Consider the following 23,380-nt stretch of genomic DNA (forward strand, 5'->3'; position numbering starts at 1 on the left):
TATAGCCAAACGGAGAGTCTGTGTGACTAGTTTTACTACTCGCAAAGTAGGCATGAAGACTCTCTTCGTTTGAAAATTCGGAGTCGAGGTGACTTCCCTTACAGAGTCCTGCATAGCCTTTTTTGACTCGGTCTAACAGAGTCACAAGACTCTTTTCCAAACAGAGTCAGGACGACTCTTATTGCTGGGCCATAACGTAGTCAAGCAGACTCTCTTTGTTTACTATTTCGGAGTCACCGTGACTAATTTTCAGGAGTCCTGCAGACTCACTTTTGACTCTTCGTCACGACTCCCTCCCTAAGAGTCCCAGGACTCTGTTTGAAAGAGAGTCTGGTGACCCTCCCCATAAGAGTCCAAAGGTAGTCAATTCTGTAGCAAGCCAATGACTCTGTAAAATGAGTCAGTACTGACTATCTTTTTTCTTAGAGTGTAAAGTACCCTCTTTTAGGGCCATGGGAGCCTTGTAAAGTATGTCCTATCTTTGCTTAAATTTTTTTATTTGGAAATTGTAAGAAATGTGGGTCTCCCGTGAGCACTCATAACTCTAATTTAACTCCATGAAAACACACAATTTTTGGTAGTGGTATATGGGAGCCTTTGGCATGTGCAATGAAGCAAAAGTAATGAGCTCGGATGAATGGTCGAAGCATATTGATAAAACAACAACCAAAAAAAAGAAAAAACTGAACGTTTCTATTGGGTGTGCCTTGGTGTAAAAGGTGGCCATATCAAAACTTGTGGCTCGAATTTATTTCTTGAGGTTCATTGCACACCCAATAATGTGAGGAAGAAGTGGGCCAAGTTTCTCTAAAAATCTTTATTAGGAATGAAGTTATGAATGCTCGCGTGTGGAGAAATTGCCAAACAAGAGGTTCTGATAAAATCAACAAAAAGAGTTTCAGTCAAGAGTAGCGCTTACATAAGATGATCAGGAGAACTAAACAGCTAAAATGTCCCACATTTGTAGCTACTTCCTTCTTGCGTCTTGCTCCGGTGGCACCTCACGTTTTTTTTTAGCTTGCTTTGCAATATCATTGCTCTGACGAGATGTCCTTGCGATTAGCGACGGATAATTCGTTTTTCGTATTTGATTTTTCATTTTGTGTCTCTTTGCGCTTTAGAATTCCCCATACTGTGGGCGCCAATAAGAAAAAGTAAGCGACATAGAGTAAACGCATCCACCAAACAATCCGAAGCTCCTTTGATGCGCGCACGAGGGCTCCAGAACGTAAACAACATGTGCGAAAAATCGTGCAGCTGCCTGATGAGAAGTTTGATTTTAATTGATAAATAAATTGCTGAAAACACGATTAGGGCATTATTACATTTTTATACTTTCCACGTTTGTTAAATAACAAGCCAAGAACTCCAAACCAGGGCTTTTTTGTGTTGCACACAAAACTGGCAGGTTCAGTTTCAGTTTCGTACAGATGCCTACTGGCTTTATGTTTTTTAATGTATCTTTTGAAGGAAACTGTGTACGAAGAAACTTTTTGCAGCAAAATTATGCCCAATAGATTCCTCATCTAACAAAGGGTAAAACAACAAAATTTACATTTTGAAAATATTTTGCGATTTTGACTTGGCCTCACGCCTTATTAGCACAAGAACGTGAAGTAAGCAAGAATTCCTTCGTGGAAAACAATGAATAATTCCGCACACCGCGTCGAAGAACGGACTTTGTCCAACGCCTTACACATTTTTTTCTCTCCTCTCGATCATCTCTATACATCTATTGAAATGTCCCGGGCTCCTGACTGTTGCAACATTTTCCTCGTTTTTTTTTTTTTGTGGCCATTAATGAAACTTGAAATGAAATATTTCCATAATATTTTGTTCCACTCAAGCAACCCGCACGTTTGTTTTACGGTGCCACGTAAGATCGTGTCTTTATTCAGATCGTACGACGTGTAAACAATGAAGAAAAAGTGGCCTAGCAACAGGGCATCCAGTCGCGTAACGTTGGGTCGTACCGCTATTTTCCTCGTCGAACAGTTTAGTTGACGATAAAACTAAAAAGCGCGCACACACACGCACACACAGGAACCTTGGCATCCGATACAATTTTTATACTAAATTAATGCAATAAAATATTGGGGGAATTAATTAGGTTCGTATGTGATTACGCCGAGCATTAAGAGAAAGGTGGTCGGAAAAACAAAACAAAGAGAAATTTCCGATTCTCGCCCTCATCTCCCGCGGAGGCGTTGTTTATTCACCGCATTTTTTATCAGTGTTTGTTTTTATCTGCTTTTATACATCAGCGCATGCGCTTTTGCCAGTGGAATAAACGTGTTGTATAGGCGCGCCCCTACACTCTAAGCTGTGTAACCCTTAATAGAGGTATACATTTTCGAATTTTTGTAACCTATAATTTATAAGGTACAAATGTAACCTATATCTTCGTAACCCTTATATACGTATACACGTAAGGGTTACTCAGTTATCGGTTACTTTGCCGCTTTCAGCATGTATACCTTTATATAAGTTACATCTACCGCCGTCCAAGGACACACACCTGGAAGCTGTCATGTTGAGCGCCAGGCGCGCTTTCGCCGGCGCCGCTGTGGCGACGCCCCGAAGACGCCTTTCCCACGAGGTAAACAAATATCGCGTTAGTGGAAGACGATATGTGCGACCATGCTGTCCATTGCGCCGTCTAAACTTTTGCGTTGGGTGTCTTTTGTTCGTCCCTTGAACAAACTGCCGGCCACTGGGCTAAAAGAGAAGTTACTTTTATAATTCCTACAATTGCGGTACTAAAAAGCTTGAAAATGTTGTCTTAATATATATGAATTGCATTACCTGTTCGATAACCGTTACCAAGGTTGTCACCCAAAAATCTTTGTGAGTATTGGCAACGCTTAAGTCTTATAAATAGGCATAACTAAATTTGATGTTTGCATCAGCTTTGTGCCCTTTAAGAAACCAGTATCAAACATGCATGATAGGTCTTTTAATAAATTGCGGGCATAAATTATAGCTTTAGTTAAACAACATAAGCTTTAGTGAAACCAAGCTTTAGTGGAAACATGCACTTAATAGCATACTTCAAAACGACGCCAAAGTTATGATAACATAGCCTTAAGCCAAAAATTCTTGTCTGACAACTTAGGCCATGATTATCAAAAGAGAATTGCAGTACATTCACACATATTTGCGCATTTAACAGGAACACATTTTAAGAAGTTCGGCGTCAGTAGTTTTGAACATTCACATTTATTATTATGAAACACCTGTGGGCTATTTATTAAAAAGCAAAGCTGCGAACCACCCCAATGTAATTATCGTTCCTTAATGAATATTAGACGAGTGCGGATTCCTGGGCGAACTGGTGTTTCCTATATTGTTTTAGACTTCCAGGTAAAACTCGGTTTATTCATATATCCTTATAAACCTATTTAATAAATGTTGCGTGAACAGCTTCACAAACGGCCAAATATACAGATTCTTTACCTCAATATTTGCACGGATGTCTGCAATGTATTTCAAATTGTTTGGTACTGCAATTGAACAATTTCAGACGAATTAGAGTTTGAGCTACATTTATAAAATGGTTCTCAGAGGTGCACTTTCCCAGTACAGCGTTATTGTCATGGTTCCCCACAGAAAAAACGCAGAATGTGGGAAAGTAGAAAGAACATTTATTACAAATTCACTGTGTCATACAAAGCAGTGTTTATGGCTATGTTCCCTGCATTCTCTGTTTCACTCAGAGTCTAATATTACACTTGGAATTCACTTGTCTTTACGAATCCATCTTTACACTTCCCTCTTAGGTTCCTCTTTACAGTTCCAGCTGAGTTGTGATTCCCACGCCAAGTTATCGTTTTTTATGCAGCACTAACAAGTTTCTAGGCCGATTGCAATCTGTCTTTCGGACAAACTTTAAATTGGATCCATAATTTCCTGCATGAAAAAAGGCGCTTGGAAAAATTCAGAGATAAGCTTCGCAATTTATACGTAGTACACATGCAGGCACAAAATCAGGGCACGCTGAAGATTTCCCCGAGGTCATCTGAATGACTTGTTCCCTGCTGCCGCAGATGGAGGCATATATGTGAGGGGCCGTCACTTGCATTTCCCCACGTTGAAGAGCCATCTAAAGAAATTTTCAGAAAAAGAACAAAATCCAGTGCAACCATAAGCCCCTCACACGAAATCTGAGGCATGTGAAGTACGAAAAATATATTGCACGAAAATGAAGACGGAGACCAGAGAATGAAATGAAAGGCCACACGAGAGGAGTGATTTACGGCCTTTCAAATAATTTTACATCATTTCAGTAATCGTTACACAGAGAAATTCGGCCGCATTGTTCAGAACAACGCGAAGCCACTATAGTCATACCGGCCAACCTTCCAGAATTTTAATCGTGCCGTGTTCCTGTTTATCTCGCGAAATGTTTCTGCATGCTCACCCAGAACAGGCAGAAACTTTGGGCTACGAGATAAACTGACATACGTTTGCAAAAGAGAAAGCAAAAACATTTCCGCGCCTTCATGTGGAATCACTAGTACACGCAACAGAGCGAACGTCGCACTAAACCCAGGAAACGTGCTTTCACTATGCTGACGCCATCTGCGGCACATTTTTGGCTGTACTTAAACATCTGCCTCCCCCCCTTGCACTGGCAGTTTCATTTTGAACGAGGATCCCACGTGGAAGCCGAAACGTTTTTCATTTCAGTAAGGTGTTCTTCTACCGGTGGTTTCTTCCTCGGCTATTCGTAAAAAGGAATCGCCAACTTACATTTTTTTCTTCGTTCAATTGTGTTGTGGGATAGGATACATCTAGAACTTGCACCGATCTTCAAGTGGCATTCCCGGGAGGTCAGTACCTGTAATGCCTCAAAGGGTTATTTGGGTTAATATGTAATAGGCTTTAGAGCTGGGCAGTTGGTATACATTCATAGTGAGAGAACACCTCAAACTTGACAAGACGAAGAAAAGAACACAGCACAAGTCCTCACTAACAACTGGAGCTTACGTAAAGAGCTCTTTTCGAAAAAGAGTTCTTCTTGTTGGCTCTTCAAAACCACGCATCTTATAGAATAGGTAGAGTTGCTTAATAACTACAAAGCTCCATGCTGGGGACATCGTTATGTGAATTCATAAAGTTCATGTGGTAACGAACTGATAGAGTCACTAAACAGGAGGCAAAATAAGATACGAAATATAACATCGTAACACTTAAAGTAAGGCCTCGCATTTTTGCAAGTGAATCATACTTTTGTGTGTGCAGGCCTGGGTGCCATCTTTACAAAGAATATTTGAATGAATGAGTTTTAGTTATTGCATTTTCATACCGTTGTTTCCACGGAAATCAGACTTCATTTCAACTTGTGTCATACGCAGGGGAGTCTTGGGTGTCAGCTCAAGGAACACTGCCTGCAAAAAAAACAGTAGTGATCATAAGTCATAGCATAGGTAGCCAGATGCAATCACACTTTTCGAACAACCAGAAACCGATGAGGGTGCAGCACCCATTTTTACACCTGCACTTGTCTCTGTGTAATTCGTCACAATTTCTGTATCATAAAAAAAAAAACAACAATCAAGCAGCCTGCATGCTGGCTCATACATACCATCATTCTGTAAAGTCGCTTTACTTCACTACACTAGTATCACGCGAGACAACCGTTTGCCTTGCAATACCACGCGAATAAATAAACGACTGGTTTGTGCGAATTGGAATAATAAACCCACTTAACATGGTGACAATGCTCCGCTACCTCAAAATGACTAACACCAAATTTACTCAATCAAGGAAAAGAATGACAAAAATGAATAGTGTTGTAGATATAAAAACTTTTTATTGTGCGGTAGGGCAAACTTTCACAAAAAAAAGAGGCTTGTGCTGGACAAAAGTGAGTTTAGAAATTTCGGGCAGCATTTAGTGGACTACTTTTCTGCAGCACACACCTTGTGTTTATCCGGATATATTACTACAAGACCAATAAACTAGAATCCATTCCGAATATATGCAGCGAGAAAAATGAATATTTCCCGATGGCTGAAACAAAATGATAATACCCAGAGAATAGCGCGATAATATAAGACTTTATTGGGAAAAAATTAAAATATTCAAGCAGAGCTACCTGACAATTACATGGGCCAATAACTCGTCAAGTGCGCCCGATGCAGCCAACAGCGTAAACAAAACGCTCAACACGTGACGACGGCGCGCAGAGCAGAAAGCATGTCACGAGCGCCGTTATCTGTTATAATGTACGGGCTTTCACGATCGTCCGCTCTCGTCTGACGCAACGAACGCAAGCCCGTGATTTCATTCAATTGCCGTCGCGGGCAACAGAAAACGTCCAGCGAAGCAACCAGTCGGGTAACGAAAACCCCTCTCGAATGCTGCAATTTCAAATTGAAAAGCCTCCAGCGAAAAGATACATCCAATGAAAACACGGAAACCGTTACGGGAATATACTCACCGAGTTCGCTTTCACTGGCGCAGGGGCATTGGTCCAACATGCGAACTTGACGCTGGTCGTAGAAGAACGGGCCGTGTAGCGCTGCCAGTCACAAATGGGCTCGCCGCAGCCTCCGCTACTCACGCCGACAAATAAGTCTTGTAACAGCAATCCTCGCTTCATCGTAGGGGTATCACAACAGTAAAAAAGCTCGAGTGGCGCGAAAACGCGGCCACCCGGCCTGCGGGCGCCGCCATTTCTCTATATCCCGTCATGCAACAGAGAAATCAACGGCCGCCTGGAGAGAAGGCGCGACGAGCATCTCTTATAGGTTACAGGGCGTTTTATAGGTTACAACGTAAAGGTTACATGACAGATTTTGTTGATGTAACCTATAAATCATTAATGTAACCTATAAACCGCTTTTAACTTCACGCTTGTAACCCTTAGAATGGACTGGGATAAAGAAAACATCGAAATGGATCCATTGTAACCTTTATTTTATAGGTTACATCCCTTTAGAAGTTACATTATGGGTTACCAGGATTAGAGTGTAGCATGCACGCGTGTTCTTAACTTACGCTACCCTGTCGGCAGCGTTATTTTCTCTCCAAGCGAACCAACCATGCATAGCTCAGTATGTGGCCGATTCGCTCAGTAAACGGTCGCGTCATGCCGTCCGCGTCATCCTGTCTTTCTCGGAACGCGCAACGCCGTCGACCAGCTCAAATGGAGCCCCGTAACATCGTGACGTGTACAATAGGTTTCGAATTCATTCGGGAGGCAGACGAAAACAACGAGAGCGTTTCATCTTTTCTTTTCTGCGAACAGGGTCAATAGATGAGGGCACCGGCGAGCAGCGTCGGCTTCCAGACTCCGCGCCACTTATATACGCTCTGGTCCGACGACGGCCGAGATCGGCACTAGCGTAGTTTTCTTGTCAGTCAAACGGGGAGGCCCCCATCCAGATGCCTCCGCTTCTCTCCTCTTTCTCACGCCCTAGCTACATCCACGGAAACGTCCGCGCACACACGGCAAATGCATGTATTCCGGACGAGGCTCCCATTCTATCTATCGTTCGGCAACGCCACCGCGCGTGCAACAGGCATTGCGCGCCCCGTTGGCACCAGGAGCAGATATACCCCACACCCAGCAGTCAGTTAAACGTAAACGAAGAAACTTCGGGTTAGAGAACGTCTCAGGCGATAGAAGTTTTGGGAACGGAAGGTTGACAACTGGACCACGTGGAGGCCTTGGCGCTAGGCATGCAGTTGTTCAGAAAAACCTCCCTTTCCCCATCATAGTCCTGTTCCTGTTCTTGTGTGAGCGCGGCATGCTACTGGAGGCTTCGCGAAACGAGTCTTTGTATCCCAATAGACTTTTATTTGTATTTTTTTTGGCGCGAATAAACGGAGACAAAAACTCTCCCGGAATTTCTTGCGCCAAGTCTTATTAGCCGACTTACTGCTGCTTCTCAAGCTGTGCGGATCTATGCATCTGCTTCGTGTTGTGTGTTTCTACGATTGATAACTAAATATTTTGGTGGCACTTTAATACGGTTTTTTATGCGAAGGTTTCATTTTTTAATGTACGACAATTTTGCTCAAAGGGGAAAGCGCAAAAGAATAAATCTGAATATACAACCTCTGAAGTAAATTTATGCGGCGGAATGAATATGACAGGTGTAAGTATTGCGGGGCGGCATTTGTGAGCACGGTCGGTCTGGACGCACTCTCAAGCTCTGCGCACGAGGCGGTGAGCGAGCGCAGAGCTCGCGAGCACGTCCAGACAGACCGTGTTGTAGAAATGCGTGGGGGCATAATTTGTCTAGTCATTAAAAAAATCGAAATTAGTTCGCGAACAAAAATTACCACCCATCGAGCCTGTGTTCTGCTTATCGAATATGTGGTACTTTTTCTTCTGCTTATCGAAGAAGAAAAATAACAATAATAAAAAGGTTGAGTCGCCATCCCGGCCCTGCGGAAGTGGATGTAGCCAAGCTGGTGAAAATAACTAAAACTCCTGATTGTTCAATACCATCAAGTGTACGTGATGTCAAAGACCTGTAGAAAAAGCTGACCCAATGCCAACGTAATAGCAGCAGCCGTCGCACTCACACGAAAAATTCGAGAACATACAGAGAAACAAAAAAAAATTATCCTGTGCGCTAAAAATGAAACGTGTTGTTGACCCAACAAAGTCACTTTGACAATATGAAGCACGCACAGGGCACATGCATATACGGGCATTGTACATCGTAAATAAAAAAAGACCGAAAGAAAACCTCCGTTTCGTGGTAACAATAGCACAGACATACTCAATTGCAAACAGGAAAAACAGAACAAAATGCAATGCTACAAATCGCTTTCGAAAGTCCAAAGTAAAGGAAATAGTTATTATGTAATCAGGAATAAAGAATGGCTGCACAGATCTTTAAAGGTGGTGTTTTGTAGGTTGGGGTCTTTATGGTTGTACTGCATTTGCACGTGCTAAGAAAAATTGGGGAATTTCAGCTCGAGCACACTCACCGAAACGCGTGCAGAACGATGGAGCGACCCGGACTTCGACACGCGCTGTGGCAGCGCTTTTACAAATCCCACTACACTAACACAATTACAAGCCCGAAGTTGACACTCTTGGGCTATGCCGGGAGGTAAACAAGAACCACGTGCTCCTAGCTAAGGGGGCGGTGCATTCCCGCAGCAGGGCGTGGGTATGTAACACGGCTTGTCGGCAGACACCCACGTGGTGACACACACGCGCGTTTGCACAGGCACGTCTCAAGCAGCCTTCGCAGCTTCTCGGGCCACAGTCCACGTCGGAAGCTCTTTTCGCAGACGTCGTAGCAACTGCATCGAGCCGGCTTGGAAAAAAAGCGCGCAGCTTCGGCGGCACTGCTGTACGGCGGAGTGCAGAGCCGCAGCTTGCGTGAGCGTCATAAGCCCGCGAGGGCGAAGAGAAAAGAAGGGGAGGGTACGGCAAGGTGGGCGCCATGTGCGACTCCGAGCTCGAGACGCGTAGACGCAGGCCGCGAACACTTGTGAGTGACTGGGCAGCGCTCGCGGAGTGGTTTGTAGAACAAAGCGAGAGGTCTGGGATGGCAGTGACGCGATGTTTTATGTTTTGGAGTTTCATTACCACCTTCATTATTTCTTTTTATTTTTCTTAATTCTAGCGTCAACTCGTGGCGCTGATAAGATAGTCTCATTTTATGTACAGGAGTGCGTTTAAGACTGCCATGAATGCGACATCGGGCTGAGGCCCTGTATAACGTGACGAATGTTGTGGATGCCCTGGATGTGTTAAAGGGAGCCTGCAATACTTTCTATGAGCGTTTTCACTCTTTCTTTTGCGTCTGGAAGCACTGCGAAAGCTACAGTTATCGCCAGCACGGAGCGTCACTGCGTGATTTACTCGTCGCACCAGATACGCCTTTCGTTTCTGCTTTGTATTTGTGGCTTTGTTTTTAAAGTTGCCATCGAAAAGCGTTCATTGCTACTGAAGGAAAACCTGCCAACAGCCGCTATATGGCCTCAGTGACGTGATTCGGGCCGTTGAAGAACGTCATGAGTACTCGGTTTGTTGGGTGACTACGTTCTGCAAGCATTTAGGATTTCAAAAAAGTTGAAAAAAAAAAGTTTTGCAGGCTCCCTTTAAGATAAGCACGATCCAGAGTGAATTTTTCATCAGATAAAGTTCCAAATTGAGCTCCTCGTTTAACGCATCATTAGATCGCGCGCATTAGTTTTCTTATGCTTTTCTTGTGGCGCCTGCGCCAAAAATGTGTGTGCTTGGTCGCACTTTTGCACGGACTTCTTTGGTACGCGAAGGCTGCCTAAAGGGCGAACTTGCCTGCAGTGCTTTACGAGATGCGACGCTTTTACGAAAGCCTTTTACGGGGGAGTCTCTTATTTTCCCCGTGGCTATGGCATTAATCAAAAAGCGCTGAACTGATTTACTCTAATCACTCTTCTAAATGAATGGACATGTCGCGCTGCTTCGGCGGCTATGTGTAGCTAAAAAAAGCCTGTGCAATTTATTTCAGCCCTGTGACAGACGGACGATAAATAAAGGCGAATGGCACACATCGCGCATTGTCGTTCCGGATTTTAAAGCGTGTATTTTCCCCACAATCGCTCGACTGTGTTACTTGGTAATACGGTGGACGGGTTCTCTGGGAATTGCACGCATCGTCTTGAGTGAGCTGACAAATTCGTTTTTCGGAGTCCTGTTATAACGGTGAGTATCGCTTCCGTCGCATTTTTTTAACTGAACGTAAAAAAAAAAAAAAGATACTCGCCATTATTCAGGCACGTGGTACCCCTCACAGCCACTAAAAAAAAGAAGGGGGGCAGAGGGGGGCGGGGGGGGCTGCGGAGAAAATTGTGAAGGCACCCGATAGTTTGGTATTCCATGAGCTTCACAGCGCGAATACGGACCAGGGACAACAAGAAGAGACACAACTAAGCAGCTCTTGTTTGTAGTCCCTCTCTGGTTGCCCCTGGTTCATTTTCGCGCTGTGAAGGTCACAAATTTAAATTCCTATGGTAAGCCTAGTTCGAGACTATTGTATACATTTAAGGATTCGCCTTCTTTAATCGTTCCAATTAAATGTAATCTTCAGGCGACGTAATGGATATTTCCACAATCTCAGTAACACACCGGTGTAACCGCGACATAACGCGAGGTGCGATGATGTCAGTTTTCACAAGGGTTTAAAAGAAACTGCATGGAATCTTCTGTCAGAAGGTCCATCCTGATGTCCATCGTGGGGAATTCTCATTTTTTTGGAAAACTGTCGGCCACAATTTATCCTAAAACAGAAAAGGAATACCAAAGTGGCAAAGCTAAATAAAAATTCACAGCAGGAAATGTTCTGAGTGGTTTCTGCAAATTTGACCCGGCGCTAATAACAGCACAGCATTGCACCACGCATGCCCTGGGAAGTCTATGGATTTTGATTAAAGCATCCAGTCTTCCAGCCTTGATCTTAAGCGGTCAAAGCCTAAAAAAAAAGCTGTAAGTTCAAAACTTTTGGCCTGCGATGTGCCTGCCAGAATTCTGGCGATGGTTTTGCGTCTAACCTGTGAGTTATATATGCGCCCCGAAATGTTCTGATAGCCTGCATAAAAAGTATTATAACCACACTTTTTGACACATTATTTAAAATATCCTCGCAGTCTTTGCTGCTAAAATATACGCCCATTGTTCTTAAGATGTTGAACCAACAGGAAAAAATTCCCGTCGTTGCTGGGATGATTCGTTTATTTATTCCGCTGGAACTGCCCGTTTGGGGTTTTGGAATGCTAGCCATATCTCATTAGTGTTTTTAGTCTTTGGTATTTATCAAGAATACCGATAATTTCTTACTGATTCGAATGCTGAAAATTTAGTGCATAAGACAAAACATAAAAGTAAACATGAACCCTGTTTGAGGAAAGGTCAAGGCAGCACGATGCTGAATAAACGTAAATGCGCTGTACCGTTAGCGCTAGCACTTGTTGGCGGAGGGATTTATAGTAAATTCTTCTTCCGAATGAATTGCTAAGCACTTAAACTGTGACCGCCTTGGAAGAATTGTTGCTAAATGCTTTTCACTTGCATTCAGCTCCATCATGAGCCTTCCTCCGTGGAGTTGGTTTCGTTCCTTGATGCATTTGTTTGCAGTAAAGCGCCCTTTGCAACAAGTTTTTTATTTTGTTGAGGATGGCACAAAACCGTGGTTGTGGTAGAGAAAAGTGCTAGATTTGAAGTACGGGTCATCCACAGATATTGTTACAATATCAAGGTTGAGATGAAGGCCGTAGCAAGAAATTTTCTTCGGAGGTGGTTATCGGTTATCAGAAGGGAGGAGTTTTGCTGAAATAAACACTAAACATCGCTGATGATCTGCCTGAAAAAAATTTTTCGGAGCGGGTTCGAACCCCCCAAACCCCCCGTCTGGTTGAGATTGATGCCTCTTGAAGCCAAGAATAGTGTTCGAAACCGACTAACAGGCTCTCGATATCCTTCGGGCCATCTGAGCTTCCTTGATTTGGCCGGATAGCTCCCCTGGATTTCTCTTATGATCTCCAAGGTTTCTTTAAAACATGTGGTTACTTTAGAGGCAGATTTGAGCTGCGCCATCGGCTTCTTATCATTGTGACGCAGGCTATTTCTTGTTTAATTCCACTGCAACTGCAGCTCCGTCGGGGCTGATGCGCCACCGTGGAAAAGTAAATTTGTGCGCACTTTCGGCGACACCGGTATCATTCGCTGCAATTTAGTTGAATTCACTTTGAAATCGAAGCTTTAGTGTCCCCACTGATGCCGCTGTACGCCAATACGCCCTGTAGGAAAGCCAGCTTTTTCTGATGATGATGATGATCGTGGGGGAAGTGAAAGAAAAAAAAACGTATCCTGTGGCGGGAATCAAACTTGGCTCCCTTGTTATGAAGCCGGCGTCTATCCCATTGTTCCATTCCGACATGATCGAAGCGAACACCAAGCAGCGGGTACCAATTCGCGCCGTACAGACCAAATCCAAACGTCAGGCCTACGGAGAGCAAACCCGAAAGTTGCTGTGGGTATTCTAGAAAAGTGGTGCGCACCTCCGGAGTAGCACATATTCGCAGTGTGGGATTGGCTAGCCAAAGAATCCATCATGAGGAAGCTTCACGTTCAAGGACCATCGTAGTTAGACTGAGGTGTGCATGATTTTTTGTTACCCGTCTATTGTTTTTAGGCTTGAAAACTTCACAGGAACAGCGGTGTCCGCCCCGAAAAGAACAGCTGCAGTTGAGGGGTTAGACTTACACTGTCGGAATCAACACGGCTTTACGGTGTTGAAAGGGAAGGATGCGTTCAAGGAAAGCGAAGGACGCAAAAACTTTGACCTGCGTTGTATGCGTCTAAAATTTGCCGTGCTCTTTTTGTGGTATGTGTGCATGTGCTTTTGTCATGACGTGAAAGCGCGTTGTGACGAACTCACTGTCATGCCAGCTTGGTTGCCTCTGACCTTTCGCTGAACATTCCATCTTTGTATTCTAGCGCAGCTCATCTTTTGTTCTTCACCGACATGGCACGGAGATGGAGGGGCTGCAGTAAAGCAAGAGAAGTGACAACGAACACCAAAGGGGTCGATGACTTTGGAGTACAAAAATAGTTAAAACTACGGTTGACAATGAAAACCGGAATGAACACCACTAAACAGAATCCCGGGCCACCTCACTAAGTGAAACCTGGGGAGGGTCGAATCATGTAGTGTGCGTCGGTGTTTCCCACAGCAAAATCGCTGCTAATGGGCAATGAGAGACAGACGACGATTTTGTATATGCACGTTTATTATATACAATCAGCGATCGCGTAGCTAATCCGAGTCAATATGCGTAATGTATTTCTTGGGTTCTTCTCCCCCCCTCCTAATGACCCTGGTGTTGGTGAAGCTCCTGCTCTTCCAAGTAGTAGATCGTGCCGGGTTCACGTAGAGGTATACAGCTTTTCTGTAAAAGTGTAGTGTCTTTGAAGCACGAAGCGTTCTAGCACAAAGCGTTGGAAAACGAGTATCCCGGTGTTTAGTAGCGTGACTATATAAAACGACGACGGCGACAGGAGGCGCCACCAGAGCCCGAGCCCTTGAGGTGCTTCGCCCCTGAAAAAGAACACACAAGGAAAATAAAAAGCAAGAATGAAAAAGAATGAGCTAAGCAAAAACTAAACCAGATGTAAAGGAAAATGACGCCAGATCTCGGGATCCAGGGAAATGTGCAAAGACCAAAAGCTGCCACGGATTATGCCGACACCATTAAGCCTACTCCAAACGCCAGGATGTTAAGTGCCCACTTAAAATCACAATTTCTTTAAAGGACGAATTACCTAAGGACGCTGGCAGGTGTTTAGAGATAGTAGCTCAAAAATAAAATCCAGCGCGCTTAGAGGAGGCGTAGAGGGACGTCGAGGAAGAAGCCGGCGAGTTTGCTCCAAGGGGCAAGAGCGCGGTTCTGTACATCCCGCCCCGGCGAGGGAGACGAGCATGTGCCGGCAGCATGGCCCGCAGCCAGCGGCTGCAGCGAGAAGAGAAATGGCTGCGGGGCCGAATTATGGAGACACACCGTTTTCGGCGCGCTCTGATAAACGAGCTCCGGAGGCCCCCGGGTCGCCGCGGGGGCGGGAGCCGCGGTCATTTGTCTTTCCGTCGCTCTCTCGCCGGGCCTCCTCCTGCGGGCGCTCGGCGGCGCCTCGCGGCTTTTCGGCTTGTCTACACAAGAGATCGAGATAAGTGACAGCGATACGGGACTCGTGTTCGCGGGGCCGTTTCTCATTCGGATCGCGCGCCGGGCCGCGATCTGCGGCGCGCTGTGGGCCTCGCTCTCTTCAGGGTGCGGCGTTCGTGCAAGTTGATGCCAGCCGCTGTCGTTTTGGTGGAATGCGCTCTGTTTGACATCAGAAGATTACGGGAATAAGGATGCCGTTAAATACGACGGTTATTGTTAAGAGCCTTCTGCAGGAAATCAGGTACTGGTGTTCTGATCAACAGAATTAGTAAAAAAAATGAATCGGCTGGTAGAAACAACAACAACAACCACAAAAAAAAGCATCAGAGAGAATGGTCTGAAACGGCGTTTCATGCATCTATATCACCGAGTCGTTACTGGTGTCTCCGTCTCGATATGAGCAATTAGTTTAACATATTATCGGCTGCCAATAGAGAAATAGAAAAAGGCGAAAGCCATCTCACGCATCACAAGGAAAAAATGGATGCACTGTTTAATGTATAAGGCTATGACGATGATGATGCTAACGGCGACGACGCCAGGCGATTTGACTAAATCCTCATGAGAACGAATTGATAACTTCATTGTGGCCAGCTATACTTATGAACGCATTTATAAAATAATCTGCAGTCAACAAACAGACGCTGTTCGTGAGACTTTTCTGAAGGCACACACTAATCGTTGACCGTAGCCAAAATATGCCCCCCACAATAAAAACATCTCCCTCTTCCTGCAGCTCAAAACAAAAAATACCAGTAGTTCTAGGCAACGCTTATGAAGTGATACTTATGTTTTAAAAAAAGCTAGATTTGTCCTGCAAACGTTAAGGCATTACTTTATATCCTCTTTACCCTTGGTTTAAAGCGGGGCGAATTCTGAAGTATACGTGTTCAATAAATTTCTCGGAAATCCCCTCCCATTGTTCTAACTTTATAATTTCAGTTCGAAAGTAGTCCGCACCAGAAAAATAAATAGGATAAGAGAATTCCAGGAAAGGTAGGAGAAATGTCGGAGAAAAAGTTTCGTAGAAACATTTGAACGCTTTTATGTCGGTAAAATTTTTCCCTTATAATTAGTTGCGAAAGATTTTGTGCCGATGGAGACAACTTTTCTCCGAAGTGACAAATTGCTGCAAACAGCAAAAGCGCCCTTTTGACTCAAGCAAAGACCAATACGACAACAGTTTCTGGGACAGCCGCGTCGGCCGTTCTCACTGAACTTTATGGCGGGAAGCCGGAGCAAGCGTCTCCAAATTGGGTTTTGAGATCGTCACGGCATGCAAGAGATGTAGCGAATTGGCACCGGTAGCAGACGAGACGTGCTAAAACTATACCCTTAAATAGTAGTTGCCCAGGCAATAAATTATTATTTTTTTTTAAATAGGAGATAGACTAAGCTCACCGCACAAAGGGTGAGCTTGTAATTCAGAGAAAAATACGCTTTGGCATTGCATTGGCTAATTAGTCGAAGCTGTGGCAATACGCACACATCTGCAGTTGTACCTCGATTTATACAAAAAGGTATTCGAGGCCCGCGAAATATTCCGTTATGTAGGGAACTCCGTACAACCAAAAAAGCGTTGAGCTTATGGGGAACCGCAAATGTAGCCCGCATTTGTTCGCTAATGAGGAAAATTCGAAGAATCGTGTTTCGTAGAATGGGCGTCCAACGATATCTGCAGAGAATGGTGAATCCTCGTCGGAAGCTGGCGACCGTTTGTTTTGATTCCTGTCTTGCTCAATATGAGTCTGCAGAAAAATTCAAATTTCGCGGGCGACACTATAGAAGAAGGCGAAAAGAAGCTGTGTGCGTCTCCTATTTCTTCGGGGCACATAGTTCATAATGAAGTCAACATGCGGCAGATAATTGACTCGGACATTTGAAGCCAATTGAAGAGAATTAGGCTCGATTCAATTCGACCGGGCGATCCGAATATTTCAACACTGGAGGCCGTTTACTGTGTGTGGTTCGCCATCGTGTTTCGTCTAACTCCACAGCCCACCGCTACAACTGTGGGGGTATCCATGACGCTGCCCGCACGGAATGCAATACAGTCGAACCTCGTCATAACGAAGTGGTATAGAGACAGCAAATTAGTTCGTTATGATGGATATTCGTTGTAACAGTAGAGGTGAAAATCGGCTCTAACAAACCGACAACCTTGCTCACGTAAAAGTACTTGATGCAAAAATGAGTTTTTTGAGGCTTCGAACCCACTATACGCAAGGTAAAACTTACCTTGTCCTTGTTGCATTTTGAGCTCAATTTACCGGTACGTGAAATTACAACAGAACACAGTTCACTTGACAAAACAGGACTGCGTCCTTATTTCATGAAGGATGCGATCTTCGTCTGGTGGATACTCACAGCACTGAGTAGCATGAAGTTTTCGACCGTGTCCAAAAGGTACTTTATACCTCTGTGGTTCAGGACTACGGGTTTTTTTTCTTAATTAGCTTCTCAGCCTCCTGGTCAAATATTTCTTCGTTATATCCGATATAGCGGGTGGCTCTCACGATGTCAGTTTCTTTATAAAAGAATTAAGTGTCACTAAAATAAAGCGTGACCAACAAAACTCTGTATTTAGTTCGCTATAGCCGATAATTCGCTATAAAAGTGTTCTTTATAAGGAGGTTTAACTGCAACTTCAAAATTTCTCTCCATCTTTAAAGGGATACTGAAGCACTTTTTACAAAAAAAGAGATTTTGCTCCCATTTTATCATTTTTCATACGGCGAACTCGAAAATCAAGTCAAAACTTGGCATAAACTATTAAAAAGCACTTAATTTTGGCAAAAATGAACAACGGGTGCCTAGGGGCATGTGGCGAACCTCACCGCCGTTCGTGATTGGTCAAGTCTTCGTGACGTCGTCGTGAGGACCCTCGGAGGAGGCGGAGCATGAAACGCGTTCCCAGCGGGTCGTCGCGGTAGAAAACGCCGTATTTGCATTTGTGTAATTGATCCCACGATGGCCAGTCCGAGTAGTGAGTTTATCGTACACCCGTACTGTTCGAGCATCTCGCCCGTGCACGAGCGGCGACGGCGACAAGTGCCGGCGACGAACAACACTTCCGAGGAATACGTGTCCCAACCGGCAACGTTCACCCGCCTGGGAAACAGCTGAGTCGCCAAGCCATCGGCCAACTGCCGAGTTGCCCGACCGCTCTGTCATACTACGCCGACGGCGAAACAAACACGTCGGCCGATGGAAAGTCGCCGTAGTGTGACTGGTTCGCCGACCGAAGAAGCCAACAAAATCGGTCACCCGACCGGTCGCCCGACGCGTCGTCGGGAATCGACCGAGAAGCGAAAACTGCTCCCCGACAACATCTGTGCCGCAATGAATGCGGCTCTATTTTGATAGTTTCTGGAGTGTAATAAACTCAGTAAGGTCCACGAAGCCCATGCAACTCAACACTAGCGCTAATGCAATCCGTATTTTGGCTTTCGACGCTTCGGCTGTGCTCTTCGGCGCCGCCGCTACCCCGGAGCTGCAAGCTGTAAATGGTGTGCGAACGGCTCGCCTGTAGAAAATGTAAGGTCAGTTTCGTGCAGAAGAAGAGTTACGTAGGGTAATTTGGGTAATAAGGCATCAATATCGGCCAAGGTTTTTCATGTGAAACGTAAAACCAAAGTACGACAAGCTCTATCCCCGCAGTGGGAAATCGCAGTCGCAGCCGCGCACACACATTTTTGCGAGCGTTTTCGCGAAGCAGCGGAGTTGATGGCGATAAGCTATTGTGGGGGCTTCGGGGAACCTTGCTGTGCAAGCGCTATTTAAGAAATTTCAGTTTACCAGCCAGGAATTCTGTAAACCAGCTAGTAAACACCGACGTATGACACGGAAGGATGGGCCTCCATCTGTTACCTAGGCTATTTTGCATCGTGTCGCAATTTGTGCGGTGGCGCAGTACTCTCGCGCGTCGCGCCCGTGCGCTCAACTTCGCGGGTTCAATTCCCGCCGAGGTCTTTTTTTTTTTTTTTTTTAAGGGGGTATGGTTTGCGTATGCAATTTGTGAATCATTTTCTGCGCTGATTTTGAGAAGCAACCACCTTCTCAATGGAAAATTTCATTCGAAACATGCAAGTGGCGTCTTGAGCCACAACAATTAATTTCCCTTTTCTCGCACCGTGCTTCTCGAAAATGCGGTACCATGGTGCAAAGTATATATCCTTCTTTATTAGAGGAGGTTAAATTTCTGCTGACGTACGCACTAATTTATATGCAAATTTTAAGTGCTACAGAGGTCTTTTCACCGGGGGTTCATCCATAACATCCATATTATTACTGTCGCGGCACCAGCGCACAGCTCTTTTTTCTTTGTCCGTGATCCAACAAGAAGTTCTGGAGTACATACAGTACAAGCAGCGCACACGCCAGTACGCACCAACGGCTTCAGTCGTGCAGCGGCGACACGATACTCCAATTTTGATTACAGAGAGCCGCTCCTCACATGTTTTTTGCGACGTCACCACTGCTGTTCCAGATTTTAGAGCCGATATCCCCCCGCTGGGGCTCTTGTAACTGCAGTGGCGTCGTCACTTAGTTCAGCATGAGCTATATTGAAACGCTTTGGTCAGTAGTGGTCCCTTCTGAGGCACTCATATCACGATAAGCATGTTTTCATAACAGGTGTTTATGCGCGCACTGCGTTACAATGACCGACGAAGAAGATTGCTGCTGTTGCCAGGAGATACGGGAGGTTCGAGAGAGGCAAAGGCACCCCAGGTGCGCCACAACCACCAGAAAACTAAAAAAAATGTGTGCCTCAACAGGGCTCTGCTGGAGGTTGCACTTCGACAGAATGGCATCCCGATACTGCCTAGAAGCAGCCTGTCTGGGAATGTCTGGAACACAACACACTCGCCTTTGTTGGCTTGAAGTGTTCCCTCTTTACAGTAGCAACCCACTGAGCAGCGAGTTTCGGCTCCCGCGGGAAGCTGTGAAAGACCACTTTATCGCGGCCATAGGTGCTGTTGCAACCGAATGCCGAGCAGAACCTCGGCATGGTTACTCCGCTTCCTCGGCACGATTGTGAAGCAGTACAACGCAGCACTGAAAAAGTTTCCACTACTAGTTGCTAAATAAAAACAAAACACAGCACGGGGCCCAGGAAAGCTAACGCTGGCGGACGGCACGCTGAGAAAGGCAGCAGCAGGGGCCGAACACTTGCCGCGGCGGCCGATCGCTCCTCACGACGACGTCACCACGACCCCTTTCACTCTCGTGCCGTCCTCCTCCCCTGCGCTCCGCGCGTCGCGGGGGCGTGGCGATGGCGCTTGTTTATTCGCCTATTACGCCGCTATTTCAACCAAAAAAAGAGAAAAAGACCTCGTAGGTTAGGTGTTTAAGGCCAACGTTTCCGAATTTCTGTGTATTCAGCAAATTGAAAACTGCCTCAGTTTCCCTTTAATGCGGCACCAAAGGCCCACTCGCACTATCGTCCACAGTCGCGAACGTGCGGCGGTTCACGTTACACCCATAGATGTTTTCTTTTGCAGCACAGCTTCTCTCTCGCTCTCTCGCTACAAAAGCCCAGGAGCACGACGACGAAGAGTAGAAGGAGGAGGAGGCAGATCGCGACCTTGACGAGCGGAACGACCGGCAGGGCACGGCCGCAGCCGAGTTTTACGAACCGCTTAACAGGCCGGTCCGGTACAGTGAACTACAAGGCTCCCACCCCGGTGCCTGTCGTCGGCGTCGACTTGGTCGTCACCGGCGGAACCGCACATCTGCCGAGCGGCCGGTCTGGCAGCCGAAGAAGAGCGGGAGGGGAGAGGGAGAGCGGCAAACGGAAGAAGAAGAGGAGCGCTCGCTATTTATGCTCGCTCGCTTTGATTGGACCGGGGCGAGCTAGCCGCCGCCGGCGTGCTTTTTTTGCCTGCGTCTTCTTGCTCGCATTTCGCCCCGAAAGCTTCCCGCGGCGCGAGCTGTCTGGCGTCCGTCAAGGAGGCAGACGTGGGAGTGCTAGGGAGCTTGTACGCGGCGACGGCGATATTGGTGCGCGCACGCACGCACGCACAAAGGCCGTTTTCAGGGCTGTTCGTTTGGCCGCCTTTCTCCCTGCCCCGGTTGTCTCTCCGCTCTTTTTCTTTACGTTTCCCCGGACTCGTGGGCTGTGCGAGTCGTCACTCTACCCGCGTGGATGGGATGCAGAGGGGGGCGGCTCGAGTCGGGGCGCCGGTCGGGGAAGCAGCAGCCACGCCGGGGATTCCGGAGTAGACGGAAGGGAGGGGTGGCGAACCCCGCGTCCCGAGATCTCTGCGAGCTTGTTCCCGCCATCGCGCCCTGAGCGCGTGTTCCGCTCCGCTCTCCTTCCCTGGTTGGGCGCCGTCTCTTACATGGCCGCTCGTTCTCGCTCTGGCTCCGTCTCCTGGTTTTCGCCTCTTCTCTTCCAGGCTGGAGAAACGCCGACATCCTGTTGAGCGTCCCTGCTGTGAGGCTCGCGTGGGCGAGGATGCGCGGCCATTTGTGTGTGCGCATGCGAGTTTGTTTTCTCCTGCGTTCTCCTTCGGAGATAGCAAGAGAGAGAGAGAGAGAGAGAGAGAGAGAGAGAGAGAGAGAGAGAGAGAGAGAGAGAGAGAGAGAGAGAGAGAGAGAGAGAGAGAGAGAGAGAGAGAGAGAGAGAGAGAGAGAGAGAGAGATAGAGAGAAGCAAAAAGGGAGAAATTGGAGCACTGATGTTGCTTCCTCGGCGCCGATAGAAGCCGTGACACTTCGCACACTTCCTGATGAACGTCTTGTTTGGCCGCTGCTGTAGGTCGCCCGATGGGAAACGTATAAGGCGTAGTTGCTGCCTTTTATTTATCTTCTTTCAGCGCGAAAGCACCAGACGCCTGACCTTGTAATTCCGGCCTTTCTTTCGGGTGGTGTGTGAAGTATGTTGCTGAAATCACAGAGCGAGAGAATAACGCGTGAGCAAGAACAAGCGTTTCTAAGCACCCCCTAGGAGCGTTGGGCGTAGCTGCCACTAGTGGAAAACATGGTAGCTGCATAAGATGCGCAAAGGACTATATAACAGACAGTACGACAAAGTATATACAACCGGGTGCCGGATTACGTGGCTTCGTGTCCTTCTGTATGCGCAGCGTATCGCCTATATCGCCTCAACAGCTTCAGTGAATCGGTGGCCCAAGAGTTTCGGCCGATATCAATAAGCAGCGTCGGTCCCGTCGAAAAAATTTACAGCGTAAGCGACGCCAAGCTCAACGTACGTTTCTTGACTGCAGAGTGGTGGCTAAAGTAGTTCGAAAGACAGAAAGTACAGGATAAACAGTTATAACCAGACGGCGCTTTCCTCGGTCGTGCGTATACCGCTGACATTCCCATTAGTGAAACAACATTTTTTTTTAGAGCTGCGTCATATGTCACCTTTATTTTGATCGTGTCTGTATTTTGCAGCGTGGTTTTTGAATAGCCATTATATCGAATATCCACTGCCCTCGTATTGAGAAACTCAATTCAGAATTTATTGGGATCCAATAAATGGTATTTTGAATCGCGAAAGCACAGAGGACTACGGAATAGCAGGATGACATGAGGCCGCGTCTAAAAGGAGCTGGTAATAATTGAACTTCTCCCTCAAAACTTTCGGTGTCATGAGAGCATCTTAATTTGTTAGAAATTGTTGCTTTTCCTTTTTTTTTTTAATCGCGGTTCAAGTGGAGGAAAAATACAATTACATTCGCGAACACGTTGATGTTACGAAGATACGCCTGGAATGACGGAACCGGCATAGATTACGATCATGCAATGAGTAAAGTTTTGTTGCCTGACTACAGTATGCATGTATCATATACGTCATGCCAAGGCAGAAAAATAAAAGAACATAACAGAATAACGACAGTTTCCTGAGCATAGCATGATCGATTCTGATATACAGAAAGTTTACATCCTTACCCGCCGCGGTGGCTCAGTCGCTAAAGCGTTGTGCGGCTGAGCCCAGGGACGATAGGGGGGGTCGATTTCCGGCCGTGGCGGCCGCTTTTCTGATGGCGTCGAAAATAAAAAATGCCCGTGTGTTCGAGTATTCGGCGCACGTTAAAGATCCCCAGGTGGTCCAAATTAATCCGGACCGCTCCAATAAGGCGCACCTCATCGCCTCTGTAGCTTCGGCGGGTTATAATCAATCAAAGTTTACAATATTAAAAAAGAAGTGGTTCGAGAACTCGCATGAATCGAGTGCGCAAAATGCCTTGCATTTCACACCCGATCAACCGGGTCGTTTCATGTCAACAGGTAAAAACAAAGCACAGAGAAGTCCGTACTCTCGGTAACAGTTCCGCTCAAAAAACGCCCCAAATCATTCATTTGCTTGATGCTGTTTCAAGAAGAAGAAACAGTATGGGTTTAGCACGACTAACACACAACAGCGTGATGCTGGAGGAGACAATCCTCACGCAGGCGCGGCAACCATAAGAAATTCACGATTCCTTGAAGACACTTCTAATCGGTGCCTCTCGCCCCCAAGAGCCACTGCTCGCTCGCCACCTCACGCACACACCTCGCGAACAGCCGTCCACAAGGAAGAGCAACAAACGCCCTCCGCAACTCAAAGGCGCGCGCAGTTCAACCGACGGCCACACACGCACTCACACCGGCGGAGCGCGAAGGGATGGCAGCTCAGGGCCGACCGCGTGCAATCCATGCATCCTGCCCGGTCCGGGGCTCGTGCGGAAAGTAGCGCCAAAGACCCGCCGATT

At 46.3% G+C, this 23,380-nt stretch overlaps 1 protein-coding gene and 3 long non-coding RNA genes across 10 annotated transcripts in view; 2 read left to right on the forward strand and 2 right to left on the reverse strand.

Annotated features, from left to right (window-relative positions):
* The window catches only part of Lab (labial), a 145,306-nt gene extending 135,873 nt beyond the window's left edge, over positions 1-9,433 (reverse strand). For 2 of the 4 annotated variants that reach the window (XM_077707019.1, XM_077707016.1), the window contains exon 1: positions 8,953-9,325. Coding sequence is in view for 1 of the 4 variants with exons in the window: in XM_077707015.1 (XP_077563141.1) it covers positions 9,188-9,418 (231 nt within the window). In the remaining 3 variants the exon portion in view is untranslated. Of the gene's footprint in view, positions 1-8,952 lie in introns of all 4 variants that reach the window. The other 2 variants (XM_077707015.1, XM_077707017.1) reach the window with 2 other exon arrangements.
* The window catches only part of LOC144178881 (uncharacterized), a 559,382-nt gene that overhangs the window by 352,619 nt on the left and 183,383 nt on the right, over positions 1-23,380 (forward strand). The window lies entirely within an intron of this gene.
* On the reverse strand, positions 4,368-6,917 carry LOC144180388 (uncharacterized). The gene is made up of 3 exons (XR_013324391.1): positions 6,446-6,917; positions 5,309-5,390; positions 4,368-4,840 (listed from the first exon to the last, which is right to left on the reverse strand). It is a non-coding gene; the product is annotated as an uncharacterized LOC144180388 (long non-coding RNA).
* Positions 9,441-23,380, forward strand: part of LOC144178873 (uncharacterized) — a 35,146-nt gene continuing 21,206 nt past the window's right edge. Inside the window, exon 1 of the long non-coding RNA XR_013324076.1 lies at positions 9,441-10,663. This is a non-coding gene — a long non-coding RNA (uncharacterized LOC144178873). The remainder of the gene's footprint in view (positions 10,664-23,380) is intronic.

The sequence above is a fragment of the Haemaphysalis longicornis genome, unplaced genomic scaffold (assembly GCF_048455015.1).
Source record: "Haemaphysalis longicornis isolate Haplotype H1 unplaced genomic scaffold, Haemaphysalis longicornis Haplotype H1 scaffold_4, whole genome shotgun sequence".
NCBI lineage: Eukaryota > Metazoa > Arthropoda > Arachnida > Ixodida > Ixodidae > Haemaphysalis > Haemaphysalis longicornis.